Raw genomic sequence first — 27,454 nt, 5'->3', positions numbered from 1 at the left:
AAAAGACCAATTTTCTTGTATTCTATTTTAACAAGCATGCTTGTTCCTATAGCAACAATTTACATTCCCCATATTTAAAGATGTCGCCAAACTTTGCCGATCAATAGACGGACAACGAATTGACCGGCAGCTATGTAGTTCTTTAGGTAATTAGAGATTGCCCACATGAAACCATTGAAGTAAAAAAATAAATAAATAAAAAAAAAAAAAAAAGACTGAACTGCAGCTTTAAGTGCCGGGGGAGCTGCAGGGCCCCTGTAAACCTAACTTACCTTGGCTCCAGCGGCTTCTCACACGCATCGCCATGGCAACGCAGCATCAAATGACGCCGCAAGGTCACGTGGCGTCACGTTGCTATGGCAACACGACGCTGGAGCGCGGAGGTGAGGGGACGCAGGGAAGGAAAAAAAGAAGTTTGCGCCCCCCTGTTGTAGACGGTTCCTATTTTAAAGAAGCGTCTCAAATTCTGCCAACACCAACCATTTTTAATCACAGAAGGGGAAAGGGACCTTACCCCATTAGGGAGGACAGTCTTCACTGTAAAGTGACCACTCCCTTTTTTTTTAATACCACATAAGAACTTGAACAAAAAAAAAAAAACAAATAAAGGTACAAAGGCAAAAGTAGAATAACAAAAAAATATTTTACTAAAACATAAGATTTACAGATTTTCATGACAAGCCATACAAAATGGTCACAAGCTTTGGATGGTCTACACTTTAAAGAGATATTAGTTAAATGGATGGGTTTTTCTTCTTCCAATCAAGCTTGTCTGACTACGGTGTCTATAGTAGTTGGCTACGGGGCATAGATTCTAAAGTGCAGGTTAGCTGCTTTCAAACAACGCAACAAGGATTACAATAGAAAGGGAAAAGGGAGTCCATAAATTTAAAACAAAACAAAAAATACATATTTATACTGCAACTAACCTACACTACCTTCTTTTAACAGTGCTTTTACTCAAATCATGATGGGAAAAATGGAGATAGGGCAGTATTGATACCCCTTTAGAACATGCCGGGTGATGTTTTTTAAGCCTCTGCTCATGCGATACAACAGTGAAATAGGACAAGACATGAGATTTGATAATGTGCATTTAATCACCAAGGACTGACCATGTCTGATTTTTTTTTTTGTTTTTTAATTCTGTATTTTTATTTTTTAAGACTGTGTCCATTAAATGCAAACGAGAAAAAAAAAAAAAAAAAAGGAAGAAGTCTTGGCAGAACAGGAGAAGTGATGCACACTTGAAGATCAAGGTGAATTTAAACATTATTCGTTGCGTATAGCCTAGTCCATGCTCTGGCTGCAAGAGAAGAAAGGGAAAAAGGTCAGAATGAGAAACAGATTAGTTAACTACATCTTGTGTGTGTATAAGCACCAATTTGGTTCAGAAGCACACCGTGTTCATTAAAAAAAAAAAACCCGGAACCTTTTACTGTTAGTCATACCTTGCTGAAAAAAATCACTAAATTTTCATGAAAATTTGAGCAATTATAGGTCTGTAACAGTAGTTATTACATTTATGATGTGATAATCTAAAATATTCTTTGGAATTGGTGACGGCATTATTACCTTATCAAGTGCACAGTTGCAAAATGGTGAATCGCGAAGACGATTAGCGCGTATTCAAGTGCTGGAGACAGTGCAACAATTATGGTCCAAATTACTTACATAAAATGTTTCCTGATAAAGGATGGTCGAGAGGATTAGAAAAACTAATGTATAAAAGCAACGTGTGGTTCAGGAGTGGGAGCAGCTGAATCAACGAAGTTATCGATAATGCAATCAGACAGTGACGTTCTCATGTTCGGGCGTGCGTGTCACCAGGAGGAGATTTTGAATACACACTTTATTGTAATCTTAGTGTTTCAAATTAGATTAAAAAATAGTTTTTCCTTTATAGCTCGTAAATGTGTTGAACCATTTCTCATTTAAATGAACCTAACGCAGTGTATCTAGTACTTGTTGACATAAAAACAGTGGCATCAATTTAATCAAGATCAGTCGATTGTCTACATTGTGCTTCTTATATAGTGCTAACCTACATAAAATAGCAACAATTGCGCACATTTTTCATGGGGGTTAAGCGAGAAATATATAGAAAATTATGAATAATGTAAGGAGTTCCTTTTTTCCCTGGACAGTGTAATTGAATAGGATTTGATTAGCCTACTAGAAGTACATAGTTCTCACCACCAAGTATGAGCTTTTGCATATGCAGAGGTATATGAGGTACAGAAGTGTTGTGCTCAATGCAGCTCCACTTTAATTATATCTTTAAAAATGACAAACATGTCCTATTACGTGTAAAGACAAACGGTGATCATGTCATTAAAAAAAAAAAAAAAACCAGAGTAGATAGTGTCATCTGAAATTGATGGCGTAAACTAATAGTGGTGCTTAAACATACTGTAAACTGAAAATTAACAATCATACCAATAAAAGCAGATTGAAATGCCCCCCTCACCCCCAATATAAATAAGAATACCTTCAAGTTCCTTAAAATAAGATTTTGCAAAGACTTCCCATCTAAAAAGAAAGCCCTATATCCATTTTAGAATATATGTGAAATGATAAAATCAAAGTATCTCAGTTGTACAGATGGTCATCCCTTGAGTACCAAATGTGCTGTTGCAGGCCACTGGTCTTAAATTATGGAACTGATATAGACTTATAAAAGTACAAAAAGGTAAACAGTTATATTTCCTTTAATTTTTGTGTCTCATATTTGCAATGTGGATGAAAAGGCACTGCAATCTGGGGTTTCCATATGTAAATAATACCGGCACATAGCCCTCAGGTGGCGAAGAATTGAGTGGCAGATGCAAAAGGGTTAATAATTGCATAAATCATTTGATCATAGTACATGTGCCATGCAAACATGGGGACCACTAGCCAGTGACACTATTGCTAGTGTGAGAATGTACGAGCCATGACATGCTGGTCTGTGTTTATCTCACACAGTCGAGGCTTTGTGTAACAATACCTGTTTCTATGGCTTGGGCTTCATTTGTCTTCCACTGCTCAGCTACATCATTTGCTAACGGATCATCTGGATTGGGAGCGCTTAACAAAGCCTGAATTGATAGGAGCACTGTGCGGATCTGCAGAGCTGGTGACCATTTATCTACAGAGACAGAAGGTGCAAAGTGCATGAAATAGACTGGTCTCTGTTGTGTCGCTCAGAGGCAATGCATCTCCTCTGCATGCAAACTGCTGAAAAGCCTTGGCAAACATCACCCGTAAGATGGATTACAAGATCACCAAGAAAGCAGATACGATTGTTTTTTTGTAGATTTGTTCCAGTTGTAGCATAAATACAGTTATTTATAACATGGAAATACTATTGCCAAACCACTTCAGTCTCTAACAGTTGCACAGTTCACGTATCTAGGAAAAATATTCAATTAGCAATCTACACTCTGAAACATGTAGTCAATAAATACCCTTGGGTAGGATGAAAGGACTACAGCCAGCGGCTTGTCAGAAACTGCAGATGCTACATTTAGACACAAAGCCTTGAAGGTGTAGTCCCTTCTATAGCGAAAACACCCGTGACACGATTAAGGGGTTAGACACCTGAAGTATTTTTAAATTTAAATTAAAAAAAAAAACACAAAAAACAACAAATGTTGAGCAAATATTTGGGGAAGGGTTTGCTTTCACTTAGCCACTTCCTTTTATGTGATGCCACTGTGTGTTCAACAAGAGGTTTTGCAGGCAAAAGCCCCTCTCGCAAACCATTTAAACTGCTGGCATTCACCAGGGTGGGAAGAAAGTTAACAGCCAGGTGCCCGATATAAAGCAACAGTATATGTTTGCAATGACAGTCATTTTACGGTTTAGTAGAGCATATTTTATTTCAGACAAAACAGTTATTTCTTCTGGGGGTCATCTAATAATGTATTTATTAAAGCAGCATCAAGAATTGCAAAGGAATCCATTTGGGGGATATACATTACATGAAACCTGTGTATCTCCTCCCCATTGCCAGCAGAAATCTGTCTGTGGGGGGAGTCGTTTAGAACCACTGAAAAGTATGGGGCTGAGAGGTCATGGAAATAGTGGGGTTGATTATTTAGCTTTCAAATAAACCTCAGACTGCAAGACAACACTACTACTCTTTAAAGCTGCCAAACTTTGAAACTACTTTTTTTTAAATTGAGTGTTACAGGTATAAATGTACAGTTCTGTGTTAAGATTAATTCCTCAAAGTAAAAATCAATATCAACTCCTGGTAAATGTTACTAGCAAAGGGACCTGTAACACATGGCAACATCTACCACAGTCTCTGCAGTACATAGACTTTGGGGGCCATTCATTCATTGCTGGTGGACTTCATTACTCAGCCCAGTGACTGCCTATCGGCCGTGCAGCAGGATCTAGGGCTGCTTTGGGAGTGCCGTCTGCCTAGCTCCTGTTTTGTGACCAAGGGTGGTCTGAATGCCTACCACAAAGACACTTATGTAAGTGCACTTTGTGTTTTGAATTAAAGCATTTTTACATTATATTTGCTTTTTCTCCTTGCATGTGGGGTTCCCCTCCCTCCATTTCTCCTATGGATCATTTGGGACATCATCTGTGACGGTGTGAAATACTTACCTGGACTGATTCAGAGTTGGTTACTCTATATAACCAAACTGCCTGTTTATCACGTGGAACATTCAAAGGTTAACCTATACTGTTATATATTGATATACAGTGTTGCACTATTTTTTGCTTTTTATTCTTTTTCCTGTCCTGGATGAAATTTGCACCCCTGTGCTTTTTTGCCATTTGTTATCTGGACTGGGATGGAGTCCTGTTCTTGGAGCTGCACGCTGTGTTAAGGACAGTATACATTTTGTTTACCATGTTCACTTTGTGTTATTTGCACTTGCACTTCTTTTTTTCTTCAACATCTACCAATGCATTATTAATCAGACATTCATTAGTTAAAGTATTTAACCAAGGATTAGACTTGCGGAAGAAGCGAACAATAATTTGCAACATTATGCACATGGTCATCGATGTAAAAATAAATTAAAAAAATAAATAAACCCCACGAAAATACACAGAAGTTCCTTACCTTTCAAAATATCTAAACATATCCTTCCTAACTTGTCTACATTAGGGTGATAGATTTTGGTCATGAAGCGTACTTTAGGGGCTGCCATTGGGTATTCTTCCGGAAGGAATAGTTCAAGTTTAAATGTCCCTCCCTCAAAGGGGGAGTCTTGTGGACCTGCGATAACCACGTGAAAATAACGGGCATTGCTTTCATCTGGCTCAGCCTTTATTCCAGGGACAGGCTCTGCCAGAAGACGCTGGGTTTCCTGGAATGGAAAAAAAAATAATAATGTCACGGAGAGATTTGAAAATGGGTCAATGCTACAGTTTTCATATAGTCACCAAAAGAGGACTGTGAGGTGCACTCATTAGAAAACATTAAATACCCATGTAATCACACGGGCATCATTCATGTATTCCCTTTGGCAAGACAGAGGTTTAAGAGTAGTCAAAAATATAAATTTATACGCAGATCTCTGAAGCACTACAGTTAAAAGAAACTAAACATCACTAAAGTATAGCAGTAATTGGCTTTGTACATGTATTTTAGTTTGCACCATTTGATCTGTAGCTTCCCCCCTGAGCACCTCCGGATAAAGATGTAGGTCAGAGATGGCTCCCCTCCCCCCTCCCCATACATAGCCGATAAGAAATCAGCAACTATCTCCCTCTTCCTAAATAATATAATTGCTGTGGAAATTCATCCATAATTGGTCACTGCATCAATAATCTTAATGTGTAGCTTTCTACACTTAAAGATGGACTGCTGCCTTAAAGGGGCAATCCCATGTAGCAGGCAAAAGAAATAAATATATTGGTCTCTCTCAGAAATATTCAAATCACCCTAAAGTGAAACATACTTATTTCTGTCCTGTGAAAAACGAACGTTTTTACTTTCTCCAGGTTGTATCACATTCATGCAGACACTTCGTGTTCTGCTTTTAACTCTTTGTAAAGCAGCCGTAATGTCATCATTAGCAACACAAGGAACAAGTCATTGGCAATAGGCTCTAAGATCACACACACACACATACACACACACTTTTGTTTTTTTGTTTAAGAAAGGCAAAATTACCTACATTTTATTCATTAAAACATGCAAATGCATTTAGTGTACTTTGGACCAAGGTGGGACCGTCCCTCTATGCAGGATAACTACTTTTGTTAGGCCAATACTTGCCCTTTTCAAATAATTTACCCATTATGGCTAGTTTAAAAGAACGACAATCAAGCTCGGGTCATGTGAGAATTGTATCACAAAACAGCTCCCAACCTGAAATGATTAATATGCAGCGTTTGTGGTGTAAACAAACTGCTCTGATAATGTCCATTTTCCAAAATGATCCTGCTAGGCTTACTTCAGTAAACCAGAAATTAAAAAAAGCTTAACAGGTAAGAAATCCATTGAAGAGGGTGAAAAACTGCAAGCAAAGTAGAAGGCTGGGAGTTCAGACAAGTAAGAGACTAGTAACTGGTCACTCAACAAAAATAGAATATACTGCAATTTAAAATCAACACAGTATTTATTCCAGAACTTGAAATATTTTATTTTCCTTAGAAAAACCAAAGCATCCTAAATATATTGCAGCTATAAGAGAAACCAACACCTAATTACCCTTTCGAATGCCTCAGCAACACAGATAAAAACACAGACGCCAATAAACATTCCCAAGAATGGGGTGTAAGGTTTCTTCTGGCACAGGAGATCTCACAGAGTAGCACTTTTAGGCTAAGGCCTCAGTTCCCGGCAGCAGCGCGCAACGGGGGCTCGGCCATGACGTCACGCGGCTGGTTCGCTGTACTTTAAAAACCCCTCCCCCTCCCCAATCGGATGTTTTGAAATCAAGCCCCATGTGATGCAATTTAAGGCTAGGTCCCCAGTGCAGCCGCCGGCGCACGCCTCTCACCAGCCCCGTACCTCCTCCCTAGCTGTCCTTGGTGCCTCCTCGCTTCCTGGCTCACTGCATACTGTGGCGCGTCAGCCAGCAGGGGCTACAAGAAGATTGTGTTCCCGTGCGGCGACGCGTCATGCGCCAGAGACTGGATCTGGAACCGACTGTAATCCTTAATGTACTGCCATGCAGAAAGGATATAGTAGCAAAGCATATTGCTGCTTAATCAAGCGGTCCCCTAACCTCTCCTGAAGCTTCCTGCAGAGTGTTTTAGTGCGAGTAACTTTTACTGCACAAACATGCGAAACTCCCTCACCTACACCTATCAAGAGGGGAGATCGCCGGCAGCCTGACATGAACAGGGGAGGGGGGTGGATCTGTAAACCTGCAGAAAGTGAATGTAATATCTCACAGAAGAAGCCCTTTAATAAAAAGGAAAAAGAACAAAGTCCCCTCTCTCCCGACGCGTGGCTGTTTACACCTCACCTGTGAGGAATGATTTGAATTTCAAATCGACATGAAAGTGTAAATGTGTAAAAAGGCTCAGGTACGCTCTAAAAATACTTAAAAACGCTTCAGGATTATGGTTTCTTGAAAATCCTTCCTCTTCTGTGCATGTAACTCTGTATACAGTATGTGGCAGAGAAGTGAAAGGGAGATTGCACAACCCATCATGGCTGCACCCACCGCACCTGAGAACTCTGCCTACAGACCGCGGTCTAGCGCTGTGCACGCACCGCCAGGCGCTTGCAGTGGGACCTTAGCCAGACTACAGATAGGGAAAAAAAAAATTAATAGATGAAGAAGGTTGGTAATGTACACTTGACAACTCCTACTGTTTGGTTCCACTTTCTCCACTAGGCAGCAGACAGTCGTTTTGTATGCAGACTACAAAATTATAATAGGCAGAAAAAAACATCTCATTTTAATCTTCTCAGATAAGATTCTTTAAGATCTACTAAGGACACCAAGTAAGAAGGATAAGAAGCTATAATATAGGTTTTGGGCTCATTTTTAGGAATAAAAAACAATAAACACAGTGAGCCAGGGAAAAAAGCTAGAAGGGTTAAAAACAGACAGATCCAGCTGCAACTATAAAAAAGTGGGGGTTGAAAACCACAACTTTAAAGTAATTAATGTGAAATACCAACATATTTAGAATGACTATAAAAAGGGCGAGTTCTAAATTGGATTCATGTAGGTCCTCATAAATGATACAGCAGCTAATGAAAGGGTCAACAGACAATGGAACAAAGCTTAGTGTAAAATGCCAGATAAAAGGGCATTTAAAGAATATGGAAGAGATCCAATGGGCAGTGCACCTCATTGCAATAATCTCTCTAACTGAAGCAGATAACAGACTGAAATACGAAGATCATGTGTCGTGAATGACGCAAATCATTTAGGAGCCACTTTTACTTATCAAAAAAAAGCACGTCAAACAGTCAAGCTCCACTTCGGAGAAGGGACATGTGGTGGGAGAGAACCATGCCTAGCTCCCTGAACTTCACAGGTGACCTCCATGCCATAGCAAGGTGACTTTAGAATGTAGTAGCATTGTCTTCAAGAATACAAGGTTATCTTTTGAAAAAAGAAAGACACACACACTTTGTTTCAATTAGCACAACAGCTGGATTTCAGTGTTGCAAGACATGTGTACAACAAAGTGTATAAAAAAAATATATATGCAATCAAATCAGGTTGTTGTTTAAAGAAAACGTTATGCCTTGGCTATCCTGCCTATTAAAAGCAGCAACTCCACTCAGACATCAACATGAAAGTAAACTTTCTGCAGTATAAAGCAATTCTGAAACACTCAACTGTGTAAAGCGTCCCCTACTTAGGATCTCGTTAAAAAACACTGGAGGCCCTCAAATTAATGAAGAGTTTTAAACACCATTATCTCCCCGCAATGCTGTATATTATAATAATACGGAACCCCTTTATTTAGATTTTTCTGAAGCAAGGCCACCAGACATTTGCAGTGGCATATTGGGTAAATATCGGCGTCATTACATGTTCACTGTCCAATGAGGTATAGAACGGCTGGAAATCAAGTATGTAGGACTGCAGCTGCCATTTACTGGCGTTCTGTAATGATGGGCTAAAATGAACACCAGGGAGGAGCAAAATACAATGTTTTACCTCTATTTAACCTAATCAAAAACCTTCCTCGTTGTGATAGGCAAGGAAGTAGTAAGAGACATTACAAAAAGAAATATGCATTGTTGCAATTAATTGTTTTTGCAAAAACAGTCCTAGCTTTCTCAGTGAAACAGTTCTTTGTTTTCTGGCAAAGCTTTTTAGCTCGTCTTATTGTTATACAGATTATGGTATCGCAGGGAACAATACAAGCGGTCACTGAATCGTGAATGAACTGGCTGTCTCCCACACAAGGATTCAACATACTTCTAGTAGCAGCTGTCAAGTTCCATCAAACCACATCTATTATTCTATAATAAAAAAAGGAAATGACGAGATAGGGGGGGGGAATGAAAAAAAAAAAAAAAAAAAAAAAAAAGTATTGACTACTGTGAATGTGGTCAATTACTCGTGTAACACTGATGGAGATTTGCTCAGCATCGATACGGGTTATCTCCCCATCACCCTGCATTAACAGCCATTGAGGTCAGTGGCAGTTAATGTGGGATTGTGGTGCTGTAACCCGCATCCATCAGAGGTTGCTTTGTTGCCAACAGCTTCATTTTAAACAGAGGTTATGAAACATTTTTATTTATCTCACAATAAAGTAGATTTAGCAGACTGCAATTACCAGGGACTGTTAGCAGAACTTTTATACGGCCTCTAAGGATTTGGACAAACTGCAATTTTATCAAACATCAAATCTGTAAACTCTCATTAGCATGTGATATTGCGACCAGACAGGTGCAACTTTTGCTTCCCGAGTAATGCACATAAAACAGATTATATGAATTACTGGCACTCGGATCTAAGAGTGCAGCTCATGGGGCTATTATTTTAAGCCAATCCTGTCTGCCTAAATCGCTAAATCAGAGCTGATCAGGCTGCATGACTGGCAAATGAACACTAAACCTGAACTTTTCAACCCTGGCCTGCTGTTTATTCCTTTCTAGTTTGAAAAGCAGGGTAAGGCTCATTGCAAGTGTTTCTACTGTGTGTCTGAACTAGGGTTGGGCGCCAAAAAAAAACCTCCCAAACAACAAAACATTTATCGCGACAAATATTTGTTAAAATAAAAGTCTGAAAATGTTAGAGTAAAATCAAAATAAAAAGGGTCATCAAAATTAGTGTTGCACCGGGTCCTGATTGCCGGGTACTGCATATATGGGGCAATTTGCAGGCCGGGTACCCGGAAGGGGAGCATTGGCTTACCTGCAGTGGAGGGTGAGAAAAACCGCTGCGGAGGGCGAGGACGAACACAGCAACATTGTGGGAGCAGCGGCAGACATCTGGTGGTGGCGGTGGCAGCAGAGGACATCCTTGTTGAGCAGGTGCAGGAGCTGCGGAACACATCACAGCTGATGCCGGTGAGAGCCAGAGCATGTGACCGGAGCAGGAGCATTACTATTGGATAACCAGCTCCTCCTCGGCTGTCCAATAGTAACGCTCCTGCTCCGATCACGTGTTCCTCGGCTTCCACTGTGATGCGTTCCGCAGCTTAAAAAGGATGTCCTCTGCTGCCACTGCCACCACCAGGATATCTGCCGCTGCTCCCACGATGTTGCCATGGTCCTAGTCACCCTCTGCAGCGATCTTCCTCACCCTCCACCGCCGGCTGCAGGTAAGGCCCAGGGCATGGTTACTGCTTGCTTGCTCTCGCTTGCTCTCGCTTGCTGCTGCTTGCCACTGAGCCCCTACAGTCGCAATTAAAGCGGCTTTAGTAGGGGCTCGCGCATGCTTTCCGTTGCTTGCTGAGGCGCGCTTGAACAGAGCAGACAGTGAAATTTTAAATTCACGCGCTGAGTCCGCTCACGTGACGCCTCAGCAACCAATGGAAGGAGAGCAGGGAAATGTGAACGGGGTCTGGCGCCAGCGGAGTGAGTGTACCTTCTGCCCGATTCCTGTGGCTGTCAGCCTGCGGGAGATGGAGGGGGCTTGCGCTGCCGGGGGTGAGCGGGTGATGTGCCTCCATCTGCCCGATCCCTGTGGCTGTCAGCCTGCGGGAGATGGAGGGGGCTTGCGCTGCCGGGGGTGAGCGGGTGATGTTCCTCCATCTGCCCGATCCCTGTGGCTGTCAGCCTGCGGGAGATGGAGGGGGCTTGCGCTGCCGGGGGTGAGCGGGTGATGTGCCTCCATCTGCCCGATCCCTGTGGCTGTCAGCCTGCGGGAGATGGAGGGGGCTTGCGCTGCCGGGGGTGAGCGGGTGATGTTCCTCCATCTGCCCGATCCCTGTGGCTGTCAGCCTGCGGGAGATGGAGGGGGCTTGCGCTGCCGGGGGGGAGCGGGTGATGTGCCCCCTTCTGCCCCGTGTGTCTGTGTGTGTGTGCATGTATGTGTGTGTCCATGTGTGAGTGTGTGTATGTGTGTGTGTGTGTGTGTGTGTGTACCAGTGTGTATGTGTGCGTGTATGTGTGCGTGTATGTGTGTATGTGTGTGCATGTGTGTGTATGTGTGTGTGTACCAGTGTGTATGTGTATGTGTGGTGTGTGATGTGTGTGCGCGAATATATTTATCAAAGTTGCACAATGTTAATAAATAATTTACTCACATGTGTTTTTTTAAATTTTTTAAATATTATATAACACACACACACACACACACACACACACACACACACACACACACACACAGATCACTTCAAAGTGACACACACACACAGTGATACCCGCCTCCCAAGCGCTTGCTGTCTCCTCTGCAAGGACAGCAAAAAGCTCCTGGTAGAGCGAGCGGCAGCAAGCGGCAGCACCTAAGCGCTTACTATGTCCAAGGCCTACGAGGGAGAAGAACGGAAATCCGGTGCCTGATACCGAAAAAAGTGTCAGGTAATTACCCGGTACATCAACAATTAAAATAAATTATTTTTCTTTAGATTTACTAGAAAAATGGGCCCTTCATTTTCAAACCCTTTCTTTAGAGAACACATTTTCTTAAGAAATGTCCTAACAAATATGTTTTATACATTTGTAACATTTTATGTAGGTGGGAAAATGTGATGTGCAGACATGAAGGGGGTTTGGAAAGAGTGTGAACTATCATCACAGGAGGGATTTGGATCAATGGCCGGCTGCCTCTAGAAGTGAAAGGGTTAATAAGAAGTGAGAGGAGAAAGGGGTGAAAGAGATATGGGGCCAAAGATTTGAGAAGAGAGGTGAAGTGAGGTGGTTAAGAGTTCCAGGGGAGGTGAAAAAAAAAAAGGGCTAGGGAAAAAAAAAAAAAAAAAAAAAAGGGGGGGGGGGGGGGGAGGAGGGGAATAGAGGGGTTAAGAGTCCCAGGGGTTGGGGGAGGAAGGGGTTAAGATTACTAGGAGATGGGTTGTGACCTTTTCATTCTTGCTTGTCTTATGTGTCTCTGGACCGGGACAGTCATACTCCCTCTCTCCAGTAAGGGTGGCCGGAAGAGGGAGGAGGAGAGCGTGTGGACATGACTGAGATACTCCATACATGCTGCAGCTCCAAACCTGCACCTACATGCCGGCATCAAGTAATACCGCAGTCATAAATCATCTCATATCGACTTCCCGTCCATTTTTATTATCGCGGTATTCCTATGGTACCTATATATTGCCCAACCATATTAAAAGATATTAATAAAAATATAAATGATTTGCAAAAAAATCTAATGCTGTGACCAAGAAGTGGATAACAGAGAGGCTATTATTCTCAACACTGATGTGTATATATAGTTGTAAAAACAGCTAGACAGATATTAAGAGACTAAGCTATACACTCCTAGTATAATTCCAAATACCTTAGCATATTATTAGGGATAGTAATAGCATATTAGTGTGGTAAAGGCAAGTAGTCCTAGGTGTGTTGTTACTATGAATATTGCACTAAATACCAATTTCCATTTATTAGTGCCAAATGTCATGTAATCATGGTAACCAATTAGACATTATACACCCTTGATAAGTAGCTACTTCATCTTACCGATGGTATGGAAAATTTCTTTGGGAATTAACCCTTGTCAGCCCAACCTCAGCATTTGCCTACAGCAGGATGCACTTACCCATCGTTGTGGGATTATATATAAATATCACATGATAAACATAACCCAGATGGATATGTATTTATAGCACAGAGTCTACTATTTGCACCCCTCACTATACTAATTTTTAAAGAATATGATAGTTTATTTTTGATGACAAATTTATTTTGTATGTGTACCATTATTTTAATCATGGCATAAATAAATGTTAAGTTTTAACATCCTACGCATGCACCATAAATGTGCTTCTTGCTGGAGAAAGGCTTTTCAATATAAAGCCTCTCTCTATTTTGAAAATACATTTCAAACCAGCACATAGGTAGCACCCAGTATCTACCTTGATACTTTAGGCAATATCAGATTCTCATACACGCATCATTCATACATACCAGTGAGCGATATATCCTATATTGGTGTTGCTTATAAATAGATATGCAAAACATTTGAAGCAAATTTTGCATATTCAGAACAGCTGAAAAAGTCACAAAGATCTGAAACGTCACCGAAAACCCCCACGCATGAATTTCTTACTCTGAAAACAACTTGGACACCAATGGAAACAATTTTTTTTCTCTAAAACGTTGCAAAAAATGCTGTTGCACACAAAAAATAAGCAATCTGTTTTTTCACTCAAAACATCTTCAACATTGTGTGAACTTTCGCATAGTAAACTAAACCAAGGTCACATATCTTGTGCAGGACACAAAAAATAATGGAGCATATAATGGTTGCGTTATGGCATACGCAAAGAGATAAGACAGAGCTTGTACTAGTCACTGAATAAAAAGCAATCCAAGTCATTCATTTTTACATACAGCCTTGCAAACGAGATCCAAATTCTTTGGAAAACTCGGAAAAAAAACAAAACCGTGTCCCACACCGGGATTGTGCAACAACAAGAACGTTCCCACAATGACAAAGAAAAAAGTCATGTAATCATATTTATCACTATAAATATCTGGCTCAATAGAAGAAAAAAAAATTACTTCATATGGAACATTTTAAAAATAAAACTACCTTCCCAATTATTTAACAGTTATGAATTTGTGACAAACTGTTTTGAGATTAATCACATTTTAAAATAAAACACCTTATTGCTCCTTATTCCTTAATCAGAGAAGGGAGTTATTGATGGGATTAATGCAGCAATACTATAAATATATATATGGGGGGGAGGTTATTGTTATTTGTATATGCAAAGCATGTGGAAAAGATTCTACATTCTTATCTAAGGCAGCGCTTATAGTGCTTTGCGACGGCGCTCCGAAACAAATACATTGACTCAGTCACAAGCGCTTATAGTAAGCGCGACGGAGCAACCAAAAATTGAAGCCGGACAAATTAGATTTTTTAGAGACAGTCACATCGTGACTCAAAACCAATCAAATTGCGCTGCGCACCCTGTTTAGTGACGTCGCTGGCCTTGTCGCCAGCGACGTCGCTAAAAATCAAATTACAACTTTCGCCAGTGGTGACGTCATCGGTCATGTCGCCAGCACTATAAGGCCCTAAGCTGGCAATCATTTGGCGCTTCTGTTATAAATCTGTCGACATCCTGATTGTGTGGCTAACATAATAACTGCTTCAGTCTGTGTAACTCAGCAGCTACAATGTATCCTTATATTACAAAGGTAACAGTAGCTATTGTTAGTTTACATCTCAAACTGCTGGGAACATTTGCAACAAAGTATCCCAAACAGGAAAGTGTTAAGAGATTTGTTCGGGAGATGGGCTAAAACCTGTTTAAAAAAACAAAAAAACAAAGATAAGTCATTATCTAATACTACAGAACCAATTTGAGAAAGAAAAAAAAACACAAGATTTCCAATTTTTTTGCTTTAAGAGAAAGGTAGCAAGCACAAGGCAAAACGATCTCCTTGGGGTATGGGGCAGGAAGGGGTGTGCATTCACATCTGCCTGTTTTGAAGCTTCTGGGCCTTAAACTGCAGGTCACTAGCTGCCGCCTAAATGTCAATCACAATTTTCAACATCTCGTAATTTTTTATCATATTACTATCTTGATCGGCATATTGCCGAACTGTAGCACACAACTACCTCCTTAAGGGTTCTAGCATTGCATAGTTCAGTCAATCCAAATTGCTTGGGCACCTGCTTTTTTTTTTGTTTTTAAAGCAGCAATACATAAAAAAAAAAAAAAGTAAGAAAGTAACATTCAGACCATATAGCTATACAGAACAAAAGTCTGAATGTTACTTTATTTTTATGAATGCTTTTACAGTAACACATCAGTAAAACACCAGTCCGGCCTGAATGTACATATTCCTTGAAAGTTTATATTTTATTACAGAATCAGAACTAGGAGTCCACTGTAACTGACCCCGCCCGTCTGATTTCTGAGATGTTATCTTTCATGTGCCTGTAAAATAAAGTTACAACACGAAAGATATCTGCAGTCTCGCCCATATAGGAAGCCACATGACACAGTGACTTCGTATTGGTTTGTTGGAATGAGGTTTGGACAAAAGCCATAATGATTTCTTAAAATGGACAAGAAACACCAGCACACAAATAGATAAATATCTTGGGAGATGTGGGCAGGCTGCCGGGAGATAAAAATAGCACGGTTCAGCTCCAAAGATCCCGCTAGACCCTCCAGTCATGGCCTTTGGCTCATTTTGTAGGGGGTGTTCGCAATCAACGTTCCACGTGAACTACACTACAGGGGCAGATTCTCCCTTCACTTCTCTGGCTGCCGGAACCAGTCACGTGATCTGTCAATGCCAGAGGAGCTGTGGCCACAGATGGCAGGACGCAAGGGCACTGAAGGGGTTAACCAAATATATTTGTTGTTTCCAGTCTTTCCACTACTGGTGCCCCATGTAGATTTCTTATGGCATAGGAATGGGGGAGTCAGACATAGCAAGGAAACGAAAAAGTTTGACAATATAGCATTACTAGCTGATATACCCGGCGTTGCCCGGGATGTAAATCCGTAATAGGTAGTATTTCTAAATAGGGTACGAATAGGTTGAGTATTTTGTGGAAAGGTTGTATAATAATGTTGAAAAGAAACATGGAAGAAAATGTAATCCGATGTTTAAAAATGGTCTATTGTAAAGTTATTGTGAGTCGGCGAGTGGCTGGTGAGTGCGGTGTGGCGGTCCCACTACGGTGGGAAGGGGTGTGAGGTGGTGGGTGAAAGGCAGGGGCGGGAGGGGGGGGTGAAAGGCAGGGGCAGGAGGGGGGAGGAAGGCAGGGGCAAGGGGGGAGGAAGGCAGGGGCAAGGAAGGCAGGGGCAAGGGGGGAGGAAGGCAGGGGCAAGGGGGGGGGGGAAGGCAGGGGCAAGGGGGAGGAAGTCAAGGGAGGGGAGGAGGCAGGGCAAGGGGGGGGTGAAAGGCAAGGGGTGGGTTATTTAGTGACTTTTATTTAGTGACAGGGTGGGTGGGTGATTTAGTGACTGGGTGGGTGGGTTATTTAGTGACTGGGTGGGTGGGTTATTTAGTGACTGGGTGGGTGGGTTATTTAGTGACTGGGTGGGTGGGTTATTTAGTGACTGGGTGGGTGGGTTATTTAGTGACTGGGTGGGTGGGTTATTTAGTGACTGGGTGGGTGGGTTATTTAGTGACTGGGTGGGTGGGTTATTTAGTGACTGGGTGGGTGGGTGGGTTATTTAGTGACTGGGTGGGTTATTTAGTGACTGGGTGTGTGGGTTATTTAGTGACTGGGTGTGTGGGTTATTTAGTGACTGGGTGTGTGGGTTATTTAGTGACTTTTATTTAGTGACTTTTGGTTATTTAGTGACTGGGTGGGTGTGTGGGTTACTTAGTGACTGGGTGGGTTGGTTATTTAGTGACCTTTATTTAGTGACTGGGTTGGTGGGTGGCTTAGTGACTGGGTGGGTTATTTAGTGACTGGGTGGGTGGGTTATTTAGTGACTTTATTTAGTGACTGGGTGGGTGGGTGATTTAGTGACTTTATTTAGTGACTGGGTGGGTGGGTGGCTTAGTGACTGGGTGGGTTATTTAGTGACTGGGTGGGTGGGTTATTTAGTGACTGGGTGGGTGGGTGATTTAGTGACTGGGTTGGTGGGTGGGTTATTTAGTGACTGGGTTGGTGGGTGGGTTATTTAGTGACTGGGTTGGTGGGTGGGTTATTTAGTGGGTGGGTTATTTAGTGACTGGGTGGGTTATTTAGTGACTGGGTGGGTGGCTTATTTAGTGACTGGGTGGGTTATTTAGTGACTTTATTTAGTGACATTTATTTAGTGGGTGGGTTATTTAGTGACTTTTATTTAGGGGGTGGGTTATTTAGTGACTGGGTGAGTGGGTTATTTAGTGACATCTCCCACTACCCCCGCCCCCTGCAGCCTCCATACCTCAGGCGGAGGCCTTAAGATAGCGGGCGGGCAGGCCTGCATTTCCCCCCTGCATCTTACCCCCCCCCCCCCGCGGCGGCATGAAGCTAGTTTCAGGCCGGCATCACACCACCCCCCCCCACATGCGGCCGCTTTGGGGGCATGAAGATAGCGTGCGGCACGCCATTCCCCCCCCCCCCCTCATACCTCACGCGGCGGCCGTAGTGGAATATTTGGGGAGGTGGGTGGGAGTCACGTGGTGAGGTGTCCCCGCCGCGGCCGCCACTGCCCTGCTCCTCCCGCTGGCAGGTCCCGCAGTGCGCGGCCAAGCAGGTTTGCAGGCTGTGAGGAGGGTGGAAGGAGGCGGTAGGGCTGCTGCGTCGCCCCTGAGGGTTGTGAGGTGATGGGAGCGGCGGCGGCGCTAAACCCCCCACCCGCGCGGCCAAGCAGGGCGCCGCGAGGTGAGGTGAGTTGCGGGTGAGGGGGGGGAGTGATGATGGAGGGGGGGGGGAGGTGAGGTTTGGGTGAGGGGGGGCTGGCCTCGGGGGTGAGGAAGAGGTGTGTGCGCGTGTGTGTCTCTCATTTGGCCCATCACTCCACCTCAGGCCAATTAGAGGTGTGCGGGGGCGGGCGGGCCAAGGGAGCAATCTCATTGGCCTGGCCCAAGGTCCAATGGGATTGCTGCTAGGGACACAGGGAGGGACACAGGGAGACACAGACAGACACGGAAACATATGACGCTTTCAGAAATATATAGAAAGATTTCTAATGAAAACTTCATCGTTGCGAGTCCCAATTAAAACCTTAGGGTGCCGCAAAAGCTCACAATAATCAAGCCATTAAAAAATACTGGATCTTCATCTGACATCATGAAACATGTCGTCAGGGGAAGATAGCACAAAAACAGAAATGCATTAAAACAAATTGGTAAATGCATGGTTTTTCTTTATTACACCTTCAGTGGTGCAGCAATATTTCTGCCATGACCTACACCCTGTGTAGGATTATGTCGCATGATTCTAAAGAAGTTATGCTCCTAACCACTGAGTATTAGTACAGAGTATTATTGTGTTTTATTACAAAACAGGAAACGTCCAGGTTTTGTGTGAAGCTACAGTAGGTCACATTGTGTTCCTACATCCTCTAACAGTACTATATTAGTAAAGTCAAGCACTACAATAACAAATTTAACAGATTAACCCCTACACCGACAAATGGCCCAGCACCAGATTATTCTGGAATGCACAGCAGGTCCATGTGGCAGCTCTTGGGTTTAGGCCCTTATTGCAAACCAATGGCTGATTTCAGGAGACTAATAGGTCTGACGCAGTCCCGTCTTGGTGGCACTTGAGGGAGGGAAAGTGACAAGTAGTATAATAATTAAAAAAAATTCAGTCAGACAGATCCAGCCTCCAGGAAGTTTCAAAAGCAGAATACTCAATGTGAAGCTGCACTGACTAATTATGAAAACAGGCGCGGGCAGCAGAGCAAGCAGTATGTCTGCTAACATGGGGGAGGAAAACAAACAAAAAAAAACATACATACATTTGTGTGCTGTTCCTGGAGAGGGAAGTTCTCAATGATGCCTATGGCTCAGTACTTCAGAATCAATTGCGGTGTTGTACAAATCAATAATGCCACACCAGCAAGTCTCAGTATTTAATCTGAGGTCAGCAGGAATGCTGGGGGCTTGGTTTAAAACGAGATGGCTTCACAGAATATTACATAAGGGACAGTGTAATTCTTGCAACCAAATGTTTGATACTAATGACTCCACAGAACCGGTATTAATGGCCATTTCATTACAGATTGAATGTTTTAATTGTATCAATGCTCCCGATTGCTCTAGTAATGTAAACATTCAATTTGTAGCTGTAGTTACTTCATGTATTACCAGCGGATCCTTACAGGTCTCCTCCCTTGCTGACTCAGTCCTGCCCTCGAGCTTTCTGTTGCTGCAGCATACAGTATATAAAAGACTATCCCTGGGTCTTGAAGTTTTTGTTGCTTTACTGAGAAAGGAAGATTCTGGAAACCATATCTCCCCAAAAAAGTCAAGGCAGTTGAATGGACTCAGTCACGTCAACTATAGTGAATGCCTAGGTATCCCGTGATGTGCACCATAGCAGTTAGTATAGCTGTCAATTACAACAGGAGCTTCCAAAGTCGCTCCACACAATGCTTTGCATCCACACTGGAAGGCATTGTGGGTCGTGACTTTGGAAGATCCCACAATAATTGACGCTTTACCACCGATGCTGTCTGCACATACAGCAGGGCCCCGCTTTACAGCGTTCCTCTCATAGTGTTTCCCAATGTATACCCATAATCATTCGGTTCGGTGCTTGTTCCATTTTTCCGGCGATTTTCATTATGACGCGCTCAGCAGCTGAGTATCTGGCTGTCACTAAGCAACAGTTTTAGCGTTTGCGCAGCTCGTCAGATGCCATTTGTCAGAGAAACGGTCAGTTTACAGCTCTGCACCTCTGTTTTCAAAGGTACACTACAGTACAGTAGGGCCCCGCTTTACAACTATTTCTGCTTTTGCAGCGGCAGCCTGGAACGGAACCCACCATATGAGCGGGGCCCTACTGTACTGATGTGCAGTTTGGGCCCTTAAGGCCGCGCGTAGTGCCCGCGACATCACCGTCGCCGCTAGCGAAAGTTGTATTTCGCTTTGCGGCGGCGTCACGGGCGGCCAGGGAATTGATTGGTTCAGAGGCTGTCACATGAGGCGACAGCCCCTGAAAAATCAAATATTCTCGGCTTCCGAAAATCACATCGCCGTCGCGCTTACTATAAGTGCACGCGGCGGCGACATTGCATTTGTTTTCGGGTGACGTCGCCGGCACTATAAGCGCGGCCTTAGAGTGTGTTTCCTCCCCCCCTACGTTCGGGACACTATACTGCCTAGGATCGGTCAAATTTTTAGCTATAGTCTGAGACAGCAATAAGATCAGTTAGGGGTTTGCAGAACACATTTTCTAGCAGGGGGGGAAACCGCATCAAAAAGGTTGGATATTACTGCTTTAACACTAACTGTACCACAGTCAAAAACAAATACACAAGTCCAGATCTCATAAAAGACCAGTATAGTGAATGAGGATTAAGTGCAATACATTCCAATATACTAACCCATGTTTCAGTGCCCTAGGATTCCTACGGAAAAACTGAGGCATCGGGCAGTATACTGGAATATTTTATACTTAATAAATCCTTAATCACACTGTATACTAGCCAGAAACAGAATTGGTCAGACCACTCACCATGGAGATAGTCCTCATATATAGGAGACAAAATGATATAGATATGAAACAAGGGTACATAGGAAGAAATAGTATACAAAGTACTGATCCAAACAGGACCAAAAAGATCCTCCAAATAGTTGCACTCAATGTTACTACAAAGGTATACTGGACAACAGTGGTCCGGCAGAGATAATATCTGCAAAGGCTGTCAGACATCAGGATCAGCAGTTAAAATAGCATTTTATTACATCCAAAATTATGGTGACAAAGTGGTGATAACTATATACAGGCATACCCCAGTTTAAGGACACTCACTTTAAGTACACTCGCGAGTAAGGACATATCGTTCAATAGGCAAACGGCAGCTCACGCATGCGCCTGTCAGCACGCCCTGAACAGCAATACCGGCTCCCTACCTGTACCGAAGCTGTGCGCAAGCGGGAGACTATAGAGCCTGTTACAAATGCGTTATTTACATCTGTTATGCACGTATATGATGATTGCTATACAGTACATGCATTGATAAGTGGGAAAAGGTAGTGCTTCACTTTAAGTACATTTTTGCTTTACATACATGCTCCGGTCCCATTGCGTACGTTAATGCGGGGTATGTCTGTACAGTAACAGAGTATAATAAAGTGATATAAAATACCCAGCCACAGTATATAGTTATCACCACTGTCACCATAATTTGTTTGAATTTGCTGCGTGATGGCTGGGTCACGTGCACGGTGCAGCCAATGAGGTTGAGCCGCTCACGTGATGTCACGGGCATGCCCCCCATCGCATAACCCTGCAGGCTACGGATCTCTTCAAGTACAGGCGCGTGTGACGTCACGAGCGCGCCTACTATGGACCTGGCCTTAGGCTTATCTATAATAAACGTATTCATTTTTGAACGCACAGCATAGTCCAGCCTTATACTTTTGCCTAGCAGTGCCCGCTGACCTTTTCCTTCTTCGACGGGAGGATTCTCTGCAGATCGTCTACAGCTGAAGCACGCTGACCAGAGGGAGCAAAGGAGATTCAGTAAGTGACTTTATTACTACCCCAGGTGCTTTGGCCATACGTGCGGGACGTTGCAGATGGGGGTTCGGTTTTCGGTCACAGCCCTCCACCGATCAACCCTGTCTTCTTCATGAAGCCCCATTACCAGGCCATTTCCCCTCAATAGGGGTTAAAGTCACTATTTGCTCATTGTTCTCACCCCTCATTGGCAATATTGACATTTATGGATTAACACTCTGCAGCATTAGTTTACCTTTGGGGGGACAATTACCCCTATCAATATCAATTGTTAGTCCAAAAAAAAAAAAAAAAAAAGTATCACCTAACACTTTAGTACTCAACATGTTTCTACAAACTTTATATTTTCCTACAAACTCACCTGTAACACTGCAACGGTTAAATACCCTGCAGCATCACTTGGTGTGAGCCCAACATATGAGTATATTTTGCAAGCTACTTCATAGTAGCTGCTATACTGCCTGGAATTATAAGGCGTTGATGGCTGAGCGCTCTACCTTTATTGCAGGTCTCATACAGATATAGCTGGCATGAATGCGCCTGCTGGCACGTTGCAGTGAGACAATGCACCAGCACATCCCATTGTGCCTGTATTAGCCACGTGTGGGAAAGGGGGTGGAGCTAACAAGTTACAGCCCCCTCTATAACAATTTAAGTTATAGGTTCAACAGCACCTGCATCTTGCCAAACGGTATTTACTTATAAGAATGTAGGGAAATTACAACAGAAAGAGGAAGTAATTTTTTGCCTTCAATTTCATAAATACACAGGATCCCAATCACTGGTCCACGTACAAGAATCCTTTCACACCTTTATCTGCTGGATCGCAGAAGAAACTTCTCGGGTTTTATTTAGCACAATAAGATAGTGGCTGTGGTTTTATTTTTTGTGCAATCATACAACAGGTTAGAAAACTTGTCCCATTCATCCTTAAACTTGGGTATGGGGAGAGCTGGCATGTCCGTAGAGCGACAATGTCAAATGTATGTTTCTATTAATCTTGAATCATAACGTTGCAATCCTTAAAGCTAAATTTGTTTACAAACAGAATTTGATGGTTGATCAGAAGAAATCGGCCCACCTACTCTGCTCATTTAACAATCTGCTGTAAAACCTCAGACCCCATTTTGATAATGGTTTTCTTTTTAATTTAGGATAGCCTTAGGTTTATGCCAAGCATATTTCAATTCCCTTACTCAATTAGCCACTACATACCAGGTTATTCCACCAGCCTGTGAATTAATACTTCCTCATGTTTCCTCTAAATTTGCCACCCTCCCGCTTCAGAGCATGACCTCTTGTTCTAGCACTTCTTTCCCTGAAATATGCTTTCCTACTGTTCTTTGTTCAATTCATGTATTTGAAAGTTTCAACTATATCTCACCTCTATCCTTTAAGTTGTACATATTAAAGGTTCTTTATTCTTTCCTAAAATCTTATGCTGTACATCTTCGTAACACTTTTTTTGCACAATATATGTAATTCCTGAGATATAGTCTCCAGATTGAAACTCTTGGTGAGGTCTCACGAATGATCTATAACGTTGCACCACCACTGTTCTTTGTCCAACTAATACCTCACCCTATACAGCCCAACATCATGCTGGCTTTCTGCACCGCACGTCTACTTTTAGTCAGCTAAATTAAGTTCCTCTACAGTACCCGAGTGTGCCAATAATCCGGTATTCTGCCTTTTCAGTTTTGTGACCCACGTGCATTTTGCACTTTTGGCATTAAATTGACAGTTGTGACAAATTGACAGTTGTGGATGGCACAAAATAGGAGCCTGCTCTCTCTCCCCCCCCCAATTTTTTTTTTAATTGATATACATATCAGACTAAGCTGACTCGCCACCTCACACTGACTGCAAGTAAATTAGAAGACAAAAAATACCTAGGAGGTGGTACACTGCTATCCATTTGACAAAGTTCCCAGCAAGGAAAGAAACATGTCAAGAGTTGCGCTTCAGACATGTGCACTTCCGATTTTGTTAATTAAAAACTCAGTTTTTCATCGATTGCGTCTGGACTTCTTCATTCACGGACCGGACAGCAGTGCACCGCCTCCTCAGCATTTTTTGTCTTCGATTTCACTTCGGCTTGCTTAAGGATCCGCCACACGGCTGTTTCTACACCAGATGGCATTTTATCAACGAGTGCCATGGTCCAGTGCCATGGTCCAGAGCCTGTGTGCGACACCAGGATTGGTGGGGGTTGCGGGCTAGTTCTCACCGGGCGACTTACTTTACTATTCCCCTGCTATATTCACCGCCCACCTGCATGCAGGTCCACACTTATGTGGGGCTGTGTGTGTTATCTATATCAGCCTGGACATGCTTTTCATTTAAATTATCTGAACCGGCTCGAGCACTAGCTACATGGTTTAACCCTATCCATTACCAAGTAAATTAGAAGCCTTAATACAAATTAAGAGAAATGTTAACAGTTTGATTTTGAGAAATCAAAAAGGTTGGCAGGAGGTGAAACTGACTTAGCTTGACATGAACATGGCCATTTGAAATACATTAAGAAAAGTTTCACACCTTAAAATTAATGTTACTACAAAGACTGCTTCCCTGACAGGCATACCTATAAACTCACATGATCTTGTGATCTCTAGCACAAAAATGAATGCCACACCACACAGCATTTAAAAAAATAAAAATAAAAACCACACAAACCCACAACACGACATGTTGATAAAAAGTTACATTAAAAAATAAATAAATATTTTAAAGTAGTGGTGATTGCATCCGACCAACCATTGCACGAGAAGGCTGATCATATTGCAGGGTGACAGCCCACCCTTCTCACGTTTCCTACGCAAGAGCTGGGTGAATTCATGTCTGACGGTGCTGACTGTACACGCACTTCTCTCTATACTTTCCAATTCTGTCATTTTCGCTCTCGCTGCTACAGGGGCCTCTGCCAGTGACAGAGGATCGAACTCATTAGCAGAACTTCAATTACTGGCAGTATCATTTCCGTGACACCCGTGATTAGACTGTGTGCCTCTATGACATCCCATTTGCCTACTGTATAGTGAGGAGCTGGTTGTGATTTTTATTTGGGGGGGGGAGAGGGGGGGGGGAGAATATAATGGCCCCATAGGGGAAAGGGGGGGGGGGGTAGTAGAGGAGAGTATACAGGCCCCATAGGGGGAAGGGGGGCTGTAGTCGGAGAAGTGCGTTTGCATGAGTAGCTATAGATATGTGGAGGCTGGTGGCAGCTCAGAGCCTCATCCATTCATTACATGCCAGGGGTGTGTGCGTGAGAGGCGGTGGATGATGGTGCGGAGGCCGGATAGCGGCCTGCAGGACAGCGGGGGTAGGTGTGGCCCGCGTGTGTAGAGTTGAAGGCCTCGCTGTAACGCGCCTCTGTCCCCGGGGCTTCACCCACTGGTCACCTAGAATATCCTCCCCCCTCAACTCGCAGCGGCCGCCGGACCCAGGACATCCCGCCCTACACACGCACCGCACGGCGGCTGCCATATTGAAGTGGGGCGGCGGGAAGGGGCAGCACCGCGGGGATACGCCTGAGCGTTAATCCCGGCTACAAACAGCCTGCAGACGGCCGCAGCTTTCTTCGCGGGGAGGGAATCAGGCCCATCTCCCGGGGAAAGAAGGCAGCTGCTACCACGCCCAGCGGTTACCTTGATGATCCTGCGGGGTAGCCCGGCCATCTTGTCTTATAACGCGTTCAGCCTCGGACTCTCTGCGCGCGCCACCACTCCTCCTCCTCTCACGCACAAATGGGAGCGCGGGTTCCGTTTCCTGTCACGTCTCCGCGGCCTCACGGGAAATGTAGTTCTGCCGGGCCCGCGCTGCCCCGTTCTGTGATGTAATCAGGCCTGGCAATTGGCCGCCTTCCTTTATATACTGTAGATCAATGCTATGGTAACTCCAGCATTCCTGCCCCTCGCGCACTGTGATATTTTGTGTGCAGCATATAATGTTGTTCAGTACACATGTACATGTAAAATAATTATACGTTTTATCATGTATATGACGGTCTATACAATTCTGCAGTCACAAGGAGTCCTTGCTCAAAAGATATTACAATATAATATTGCCCCACGTGATGAGCAGATCAAACCCTGGGATTTGACCCGGCTACACCTGCTTAAAAGCCGTTTACCACTGCTTTTTAAAAATTTGCATTACCACTAAACTGCCCCTCATGTATATGTAGCGCACCTTACCGCACCCCCTGGGAGATGTGTGGCTACGGTGTGTGTATATGATGCAATACCTGCTGGTGCCCAGGAGATCTGAGCCTCTGCTGCTGGGAACCTGTGTGATGCTTGGTAGCGCCTCCACCTGTACAGGATTCTATAGTGTAGAATGGCCCCGTTACAGGACACAATCAATACACAATAGTATAGTTAGAACAAGTTTACTATAGATAGAAGAATGATTGTACACCACGTACAATAGTGCCACAACTATAACACTGGCCGGGCCGTAACCCCTCGCCGTGCCTCCCAGACACTGTGTCCATACCCCGGTGGGTTTTACCCCAATACACTGAGGTGCTCCTGGCACTGAACCATCCCAGTGTCCCCCAAAGATCCAACCCACCCAAATGTGTGAGACAGTGCTGCCCCACTAAAGTGTTGAGTTGGTGCACTGGTGAGTTGGGTACCTGCCGGTGCTCCCACACCCAGGCGCACTGCTGATACATATGGGACCCACGGATCCTTTGATGAACCACAATGCCACCGCCTATATGGTGGGTGGGTCTCTCGTGGATGGTACCACCGTATGCAATGTCTCCTGGTTGCAGGTGTCTGGTCCCAGATCACCTGAGGTCAGGATGCAGCCGCGTCCTGGCTGCGTCCCTCACTCTGGTACTACAGGGGCAGTGTCCCTATCTATGGGCCTGTCCCTGCAGCAACAACAAGCTGAGAGGAGTTGATGCCAAGCTGGGGCCTATCGGGGTAATTGGCCTAGTGCTGGTGCCTAACGGGGTATCTGGCCTAGTGCTGGTGCCACAGACACCTGCACACACAAGCTACCCCTTCCTTGTCCCAGCTCCGACTGGCGTGGCTTGCAGCACGCCAAATGTATCCATCTCTGAGCAGGGGATTCTGGCAGTCCTATTGGCTAAGTGTAGCTAGGTGATCTTGCAGCCCCAGGGACTGCTGGGTGTTGTTCCCCTTGGAGCCCTGTGTCCTTCCACTGCGCCTGTGCGCATCTGTAATGGCCACCGCAATCTCTTTGCGCATGTACGAACCTCTGCGCATGCGCGCGCGCCCACCCAACATGGCGGCGCCCTGCCACAGGAGCCTCCGGCGACTCGGTCGCCTTCTCAACTGCAGCTCTCCCCCTCTGCACTTTACATGCACCCGCCGGATGCGTGCGCTCTGCTGCTGGCACCTGCGAGCCCCACGGAGGTAAAGGGACCCAAGGGGGGGTCCTGCTATACCCTCCCGCTGGTGAAACCCCAACGTCCCCGCTTGGGAACAGCATACATAACATATATAAAATTATATAATATAAAATGCATCATATAACACAACTTAACCATCATTAACGACTTTACATGAGGTTCTGCATTTCAGTGAACATGGTTATAACAGATCTTACTTTACTACAGGCCCACTGCTGAGCCCCATAATGGGGTGTCCCAATTTGATCATAGGTCATCCGATTGGGTGGATGCCTTGCTCTTTGGTTCCGCCTGAATGGCTCTTCTACGACTCCCTCTGGGGAGTAGTACACACAGTCCTGAGGTTCAGCCTCTCCCATTGAGGGTGTAAATGTCTCTGAATAGTCTTTGCTTGGGATGAAGC

At 43.9% G+C, this 27,454-nt stretch overlaps 1 protein-coding gene across 1 annotated transcript; it reads right to left on the bottom strand.

The window, feature by feature from the left end:
* Positions 1–624: 624 nt before the first annotated feature.
* Positions 625–25,469, bottom strand: UBE2N (ubiquitin conjugating enzyme E2 N). The gene is made up of 4 exons (XM_075600424.1): positions 25,313–25,469; positions 5,072–5,318; positions 2,990–3,130; positions 625–1,306 (listed from the first exon to the last, which is right to left on the bottom strand). Exons 1-4 carry the CDS (start codon positions 25,340–25,342, stop codon positions 1,266–1,268), a joined length of 459 nt encoding a protein of 152 aa, XP_075456539.1. The 5' UTR covers positions 25,343–25,469; the 3' UTR covers positions 625–1,265.
* Positions 25,470–27,454: the final 1,985 nt, after the last annotated feature.

This window comes from Ascaphus truei, chromosome 5 (assembly GCF_040206685.1).
Source record: "Ascaphus truei isolate aAscTru1 chromosome 5, aAscTru1.hap1, whole genome shotgun sequence".
Taxonomy (NCBI): domain Eukaryota; kingdom Metazoa; phylum Chordata; class Amphibia; order Anura; family Ascaphidae; genus Ascaphus; species Ascaphus truei.
This window is presented reverse-complemented; position numbering and strand designations above follow the sequence as displayed.